Genomic DNA, 8,888 nt, shown 5'->3' with positions numbered 1-8,888 from the left:
TTTTTATATGGGTTTCGGGTTTTTATTTTTTTTTATTCTATTTTGGGGGGTTGGGTAGAAGGGATGGAGGGAGGGAGGGAGGTGGGTAGAAGGGATGGGGGTTTTCGGGGATGGGTTATTCGGGGTAAGGGTCGGGGTTTTTTTATAGGGTGGGTTATTTGGTGGGTAGTAAGGGATGGGGTCGGGAGTGGTACTGGTGTTGGGGTGGGGGTGAGGGATGGGGGTGGATGGGGATGGGGTTGGGGGAGGTGGGTAGAAGGGATGGGATAAGGGGGGAAGGGGAGGGGGAGGGAAGGGGGAGCTAGGACGAAGGGAAGAAAGACCTGATGAGGTAATTTTTAAGACCTTGGGTGGGCAAGAGGGGGGGGGGGGCAGGGAGGAGTGTGGGTCGGATGGGGTGGGGGGTTAGGGGGGAAGAGGTGGGTAGGAAGGTTTAGGGATGAGGTAGATGAAGGGGGAAGGGAAGGATAGAAAAGAGAAGGATGGTGTATAGAATAGGGTGAAGGGGGAAAAGGGAACGTGTGGATGGAGAAGACGAAGAAGAAGAAGAAGAAGAAGAAGAAGAAGAAACAGATATAGGGATTATGTTGAGGGGAAAAGAGAATGAGGGCATGAAAATTTTCATGAGGGTATGTCATGAGGGGAAGCCTCGGCCTGTTAAAAGGAGATCTTATATATATCTGAAAGGTAGAAAGAGGGAAGAGGAAGAAGGAGAAGAAGACTTTTGTGTTCTCTTTTGCAATATTTGCAATGAGTTGTGTGTGTATGTGTGTGAATTAAATCTAGTTCTCTCTCTCTCTCTCTCTCAATCTCTCTCTCTCCTTTGATTTTTATCTATCTATTATTAATCTATCTATCTGTTTTTGTTTTTTTTTTAGTTATAAATCTCATCATCATAACTGCCCCCCCCCCCACAAAAAAAAAAAAAAACTCACGGAAAAATACTATTGCAAAAGCATGCAAATCACCAATTAATCACTTCCTAAAATCCAATGCGCTAAAAAAAGAAAGAAAAACAAAAAACGAAGAAAAAAAAACACTAAAAGAGAGACTAAGAAAAAGAATAAATAAGTCTACGAACGAAGGCACAATAAAGGACACATTATTAAGACTTGGGGTGTCCGAGCAAGTTCCCGGATGTTTTCCCTCGTGTAATTTCCCGCGTGGAAAATAAACCTCACTTATTTGATTCCTACCTCCGGCCGATCGCTTTCTCTCTCTCTCGCTCATTCTCTCGCTCTCTCTCTCTCTCTCTCGCTCATTCTCTCTCTCTCTCTCTCTCGCTCATTCTCTTGCTCATTCTCTCTCGCTCTCTCTCTCGCTCATTCTCTCTCTCTCTCTCTCGCTCATTCTCTCTCCTCTCTCTCTCTCGCTCATTCTCTCTCTCTCTCTCATTCTCTCTCCCTCATTCTCTCTCTATCTCTCTCTCTCTCTCTCGCTCATTCTCTCTCTCTCTCTCTCTCGCTCATTCTCTCTCTCTCTCTCTCTCGCTCATTCTCTCTCTCTCTTGCTCGCTCATTCTCGCTCGCTTGCTCATTCTCTCGCTCTCTCTCACTCTCGCTCATTCTCTCTCTCTCTCTCTCTCTCTCTCTCGCTCATTCTCTCTCTCTCTCTCGCTCATTCTCTCTCTCTCTCTCTCTCATTCTCTCTCTCTCTTGCTCGCTCATTCTCTCTCTCTTGCTCCCTCATTCTCTCGCCCTCTCTCTCTCGCTCATTCTTTCTCCTCTCTCTCTCTCTCTCTCTCTCTCTCTCTCTCTCTCTCTCTCTCTCTCTCTCTCTCTCTCTCTCTCTCTCTCTTTGTCTGTCTATCATCCCCGCCGCTAAATGAAACATTAATTATCATTTCTAGAAACTATATAACGTGAGACAGGTTCCTGTCAGCATTACAGGAATCCATTACTAAAACTTTCTCTCTCTCTCACTCTCTCTCTCTCTCTCTCTCTCTCTCTCTCTCTCTCTCTCTCTCTCTCTCTCTCTCTCTCTCTCTCTCTTCTGTCGCCTCTCTCTCGCTCTTTCCCCTCTCCGTTCTCTCTCTCTCTCTCTCTCTCTCTCTCTCTCTCTCTCTCTCTCTCTCTCTCTCTCTCTCTCTCTCTCTCTCTCTCTCTCTCTCTCTCTCTCTCTCTCTCTCCTTATTGACTGGATGACGAAGAAGAGAAAAAAAAGAAAGAAAGAAGAAAATTGGAGAAGAGTGAGAGAAAGATTGAAAGAGCAGCGGGACTCGTCTGGGATTGAGCTTGTCAGATATGGAAGATCACCAGTATGAAATATTTACAGCTTTCTCTCCCTCTCTCTCTCTCCCCTCCCTTCTCTCTCTCTCTCTCTCTCTCCCCCCCTCTCTCTCTCTCCGTCTCTGTCTTTCTTTCTTTCTGTAGGCCTAGAAAGGAAGATATTCCGTCTTATTTCTCTCTGCATCCTCTCGCTTCTCTCACACACACTCTATTCTCTCCTCTTTCCTCTCTCTCTCTCTTCTATCTCTCAATCTATTCCCTCTCTCTCTCTAATCTTCTCTTAATCTCTCTTTTTATCTCTCTCTCTCTCTCTACATTCTCTCTTTTTCATCTCCACTAACTCTCTCTCTTTCTATACTCTCCTCTTATCAACAATTCTCTCTCTTCCTTTCTCTCGGTCTCTTATTCTCTCTCTCCTCTTTCTTTCTTTCTTTCTCTCTCTCTCTCTACTCTCATTTCCTCACCTCTCACCTCTTTCTTCTTTATATCTCTCTCCTCTTTCTCTACTCTCTCTCTCTCTCCCTCTACTCTCTAATTCTCTCCTCTCTCTCCTACTTCTCTCTCACCTTCTCTCTCAATCTCTCTCCTCTCTTCATCGTCACTCTCTCTTCTTTTATTTCTCCTCCATCTCTCTCTCTTTCTTTCTCTCTCTCTCTCTATCTATCTATCTATCTATCTATCTATCTATCTCTCCCTCTCGTTGACGTATTAAAAAAGGTATTTATATGTATATCTTATTTTTTTATGTATTTATATATTTATCTTATTTATATATTTATTTATTTACGAAACGTGCATCCTGCTGATTAGGTCGATTACCTACCCGAATAAAATTCTCTTAAAAAAGTCTTGCTGAGGGGGGGGGGGGGGAGAGACACCTAAGGATTGGGGGAAGGGAGAGAAATCTGGGGGTAGGTGGGGTAGGGGGGGAGGTGAAAGGGGAGAGAAAGGGGAAGAAATCTGTATGCAAATATTTCATGTGCGTCGTGCTGTGATCGGGAGCGCTGGGGAGGTAAGTAAACATAGTCACACACACAGAAAAAAAAAAAAAATATATATATATATATATATATACTGCGACTCGAAGAAAAAAATAAAAAAGCAGTCAAGAAATATGTTTTTTCGGCGTTTGCTTATTGTGAAACAGTGGAAGGAATGTGTTTTCTCTCAAAATTGAACTGTATTTTCAATCAGGAAAAAATATATATATGTGCAGCATATTCTCGCAAAATGGGCAACGTGTACATTTATATATACATGCAGACATAGATTAATGAACGAATAAATAATATGTATATATTTATATGTATATATATATATATATATATATTTGTATATATATATATATATATACTAAAATATATATAATATATATAGATATACGAAGAGAGAGAGAAGAGAGAGAGAGAGAGAGAGAGAGAGAATAATTACTGTCCATGAGTCAACCGAATAGAATCTATGATCCCTGAAATTGCTCTACCTCTCTCCTCTCTCTCCTCTCTCAGCATCCTCTCTCTCTCTCTCTCTCTCTCACTCTCTCCGACGTATCTCAAATCGGCATTATTCCAAATCTGGTCGGGATTAGAACGTGGCGTGAAGACACAATAATAAATAAAAAGTGTAGAAGATTTTTTAAACCAATCTTATTTTTTCGCCAAACAGATTCCGTTTGTGTCAATGTTAAGGGAAGTGTTGGGGAGAGGAAGGGAAGGGAAGGAAGGGGAGGGGGGTAAGGGTAGTTGGGGTACGATGAGGGGGGGTGAGTGGGTGGATGGTGTATGGGGGAGGGACTGTCTTATACAAGGTGGGGGTAGGTGGGGTGGCCATGGGGTGGATGAAGAATTTTTAACTTTCCTTACTGTGGGCCTAAGTTCTACCCCCTCCACCTCCCCCCCCCCACACCTCACCTCCTTCTCTCTTCCTTCTCTACCCCCCCCCCTACCGTCCGACAGTAAAATTAATGGCAAGTATTACGACTGCTACGTGGCGGGCTTGAGAAAATGTTGTATATATTTTTTCCAGCCATCTACCAACTATTTCCCTACCCCCTTACCCCTCCCCCTCCCCCCGTCACCCGTGGGTCGTCCCTCAGTCTCCACTTCCCCCCCCATCCCTCTCCTTCCTTCTCCTCTCTCTCTCTCTCTCTTTCTTTCATCTCTTTTGCTCTCTCTCTATCTATCTATCTATCTATCTATCTATCTATCTGTCTGTCTCTTTCTCTCCTCTCTTTTTCTTTCTTCTCTTTTGCTCTCCCTCTCTCTCTTTCTCTCTCCTTCTTCCTGTCTCTCTCGCTCTCTTTCTCCTCCTTCTCCCTCTCCTCTCGCTATCCCTTTCTCTTGTTTTTACTTCGTCCTTTTGGTGAAGTTGATGACACTCCCGATTTTTACTTCATGTGTTTTTATTGTTTTTGTTTTTGTGTGTATGTTTACTTATGTCTTCTACGTCTCTCTCTCCTTCCTGACTTTCATTTTTTTTCCAATATATTTTTTTTGCCAAAAACAATGTAATTGATAATGTAATTACGTGTTTGTGGAATTTGGAAAGAAAAATTATACACACATACCCATAGTCTTCATCATAAACATTATCAACATTATCATCATCTTAACTAGGATGTTTACAGACCGCGTCCCTGTGGTTCAATCTTCACCTCTTCTGTTTACATCCTTGTCACTTCTCACTCTTCTCCCCCCCCCCCCTTTTTATTTTTTATTTTTTCCTTTTTTCATTCGACTTGTTCGTGCTAGAAGGAGCATTCTCTGTGTCGCTCGCTCTATGTTTGTATCTATCTATTTGTCTCTGTCTATATGGGTCCTTTTTTTTCCTTATTTCATTTTCTGTCTCTTCCTCACTTTATGACTCTCTCTCTCTTTCTCTTTTTCTCTCTGTTTCTTTCCCTTTTCTGTCTCTTTCTCTCTTTTTGTTCTCTCTCTCTCTCTCTCTTTCTCTCTGTCTGTGTCTCTCTCTCTCTCTCTCTCTCTCTCTCTCTCTCTCTCTCTCTCACTCTCTCTCTCTCTCTCTCTCTCTCTCTCTCTCCCCTCTCTCTCTCTCTCTCTCTCTCTCTCTCTCTCCCCTCTCTCTCTCTCTCTCTCTCTCTCTCCTCTCTCTCTCTCTCTCTCTCTCTCTCTCTCTCTCTCTCTCTCTCTCTCCTCTCTCTCTCTCTCTCCTCTCTCTCTCTCTCTCTCTCTCTCTCTCTCTCTCTCTCTCTCTCTCTCTCTCTCTCTCTCTCTCTCTCTCTCTCTCTCTATCTATCTATCTATCTATCTATCTATCTATCTATCTATCTATCTATCTATCTATCTATCTATCTATCTATCTATCTATCTATCTATCTATCTATCTATCTATCTATCTATCTATCTATCTATCTATCTATCTATCTATCTATCTATCTATCTATCTATCTATCTATCTATCTATCTATCTATCTATCTATCTATCTATCTATCTTTCTATTTATCTATCTATCTATCTATCTATTTATCTATCTATCTATCTATCTATCTATCTATCTATCTATCTATCTATCTATCTATCTATCTATCTATCTATCTATCTATCTATCTATCTATCTATCTATCTATATATCTATCTATCTATCTATCTATCTATCTATCTATCTATCTATCTATCTATCTATCTATCTATCTATCTATCTATCTATCTATCTATCTATCTATCTATCTATCTATCTATCTATCTATCTATCTATCTATCTATCTATCTATCTATCTATCTATCTATCTATCTATCTATCTATCTATCTATCTATCTATCTATCTATCTATCTATCTATCTATCTATCTATCTATCTATCTATCTATCTATCTATCTATCTATCTATCTATCTATCTATCTATCTATCTATCTATCTATCTATCTATCTATCTATCTATCTATCTATCTATCTATCTATCTATCTATCTATCTATCTATCTATCTATCTATCTATCTATCTATCTATCTATCTATCTATCTATCTATCTATCTATCTATCTATCTATCTATCTATCTATCTATCTATCTATCTATCTATCTATCTATCTATCTATCTATCTATCTATCTATCTATCTATCTATCTATCTATCTATCTATCTATCTATCTATCTATCTATCTATCTATCTATCTATCTATCTATCTATCTATCTATCTATCTATCTATCTATCTATCTATCTATCTATCTATCTATCTATCTATCTATCTATCTATCTATCTATCTATCTATCTACCCATCTATCTATCTATCTGTCTATCTATCTATCTATGTATCTATCTATCTATTCATCTATCTATCTATCTATCTGTCTACATATCTATCTATGTATCTATCTGTCTATCTATCTATTTGTCTATCTATCTATTTGTCTATCTATCTATGTATCTATCTATCTATTCATCTATCTATCTATCTATCTGTCTACATATCTATCTATGTATCTATCTGTCTATCTATCTATTTGTCTATCTATCTATGTATCTATCTATCTATTCATCTATCTATCTATCTATCTGTCTTCTTCTTTCTCTTCCCTCTTTCGCCCTTCGTATGATACCATCGTTACTCTCATTGTGCATGACTCTCTGGTACTCTCTCTTCCTCCCTGTCTTCTCCTTCTACTTCTCCCTTCGTGCCCCCCGTCCCTCGTAGTCCGTAGTGAGGCTCGTAGTGTGTATATAAACCCAGCGTCGCTTGCCTTCGGTTCCTGATTTCGCTCCTCTGCCGCCGCCGCAGCCGCAGCCGCCGCAGCCGCCGCCGCCGCGCTGTGGCTGAAGTCTGGAATAACTTTAGAGTGTAGTCGTGAGCCTTCTCTACCCTTGTACTGACGCCCTGGTTGTTCTCACTTGTAGGTTTTTTCTTCTAGACGACTACACCCGCGCTCAGGGCCCCGGAGTAAGCATATCTTCGCCTCGGGGAGGCTTCGGGTCCAACGCCTCCACTCCACACTCCTCCTCCACCGGCTCCTCCTCCTCCACGTACGGGGCCTCCCTCAACGCCGCCGGCTACTCCTCGCCCTCGAACCTCGCCAACATGACCACGTCGCCCAGCCTCTTCAACAGCACCACAAGTAAGTCCTTCTGCCCTCTGGTTGATAATGCATTTTCCCATTATTATCATTATTATTATTGATTTTTTTTTTCTTTATTTATTTTATTTTTTTTTTCACTCCAACTTCCTTTTTTTCCCACTATTGCACCAGTGTTATGTAGCTGCATTTTCACCGTAATTTCCTTGTGCCTTGATAACTTTGCTTCGTTGGTAAATCTTTTTGAGTTGTGGTCAGGGAACCCATAATACAAAGGGTCGATCTGTACCACGCTTTTTGCCTGGCTATTTTCATTTACATTTTCTGCTTAAATATTTCTTTCTCACTGTAAAGTACTGCTATAATTTTAGACTCTTAGTGTCATTTATTTACTTCACGTATGCTCTTGATTAAAAAGAAAAAAAAAAGAAACACGATTTTAAAACAGTTTTTGTTTGAGATAATAACCTCCTTAAATGTAAAATGACTTAGTATCGTCACAAGAACGATGTACGATGTAGATTGTCATAAAGAGAGAGAGAGAGAGAGAAGGTGTCGTTTGATGACACGTTCCGGAAACTGTTGACGAAACGTGTGGTAGTAGCGCGGCCGCCCACTCACGCTCCCTCCTCCTCCTCCTCCTTGGTCGTGTAGCAGCGGGCGGCTACGGCGGCCACCACGGGTCCTGGGGCACCTCCTCCTCCTCCTGCGCCTCCTCCTCCGCCGCCCTCCTCTCCCAGTTCACGGCGGGAATGGGCGTGGCCGGAAACAATAAGCAGCGTAGTGCCTTCGCTCCAGTCATCCCGGGCCTTCCCGCCACGCCGCCCCTCACGCCCATCGCGCCCATGGGCGGCTCCTCCGTGGCCTCCTCCATGAACCCCAACGGCGCCGCAGTGGCCGTGGCGCCCTGGCAGCAGCTCTTGTCTTAGTGTTAGTTTCTTCACGCTTCCTCGCTTGCATGACTGCCTTTCGCAAACTCTGCTTTTAGTTCGTAAAGCACTTTCATTTAGAGATTCTTTTTTTTTTTTTTTGCATCTTTTGTTTAAGTTGCAACTGACTTGGTAGAAGAGACGGAATGTGGATATGTCTATAACGATGGCGATATTCCAAGGCCGCCCGCCCGCCCCCAGCGTGCTAAAGTCCCCTCTCTCCTTCCCGCAGGAATGGGCGGCTTCATGTCGTCTGCCTTCACCTCCATGGGCCACTTCCTGCCCCCGTGCGGCTCGCAGCCCTACGGACCGGCGCTCGTGCACTCCGCCGCCACCAAGTGATAGTGGGCGTCCGAGTCGTCACGATCCAGCGCCCACGCCTTCCCCGGACACTTCGCCCGCCCGACGGATCACAGCCATCCACCCGCGTGCAGCCCACAGGAGGTCGCGACGCCCGCACTCTGTTACGAGCCGCCGCCGCCCGCACGGACGCTTACGAGCCTGTGACCGAGGCCCTTCCAGATGCAGGTCGTGGGCGCCGGGGCTGCTGTGAGGACCAGACGACGGCGGCGACGATGCCCAACGGCGCGATGAGCGAGAGGGAGAAGAAGCAATGGAACCACAACTCACAATCGTTCTCATCCCAAGGCCATCGTCATCATCTGACAGAGGTGCATCGAGTGAGACTTAACCGTATACATATC

At 43.2% G+C, this 8,888-nt stretch overlaps 1 protein-coding gene across 1 annotated transcript in view; it reads left to right on the top strand.

Moving 5' to 3' along the window:
- Positions 1 to 8,558, top strand: part of kn (EBF transcription factor knot) — a 162,534-nt gene extending 153,976 nt beyond the window's left edge. Inside the window, exons 9-11 of the mRNA XM_086538188.1 lie at positions 7,028 to 7,297; positions 7,910 to 8,185; positions 8,417 to 8,558. Of these exons, the coding sequence (XP_086394314.1) occupies positions 7,028 to 7,297; positions 7,910 to 8,184 (545 nt within the window). The 3' untranslated portion in view covers position 8,185; positions 8,417 to 8,558. The remainder of the gene's footprint in view (positions 1 to 7,027; positions 7,298 to 7,909; positions 8,186 to 8,416) is intronic.
- The last annotated feature ends 330 nt before the right edge of the window (positions 8,559 to 8,888 follow it).

This window comes from Penaeus japonicus, unplaced genomic scaffold, assembly GCF_977035675.1.
Source record: "Penaeus japonicus unplaced genomic scaffold, GWHDUDI00000001_assembly GWHDUDI00000007, whole genome shotgun sequence".
Lineage (NCBI taxonomy): Eukaryota > Metazoa > Arthropoda > Malacostraca > Decapoda > Penaeidae > Penaeus > Penaeus japonicus.
The sequence above is the reverse complement of the archived record's forward strand: the minus strand, read 5'-3'. Positions and strand labels throughout refer to the sequence as shown.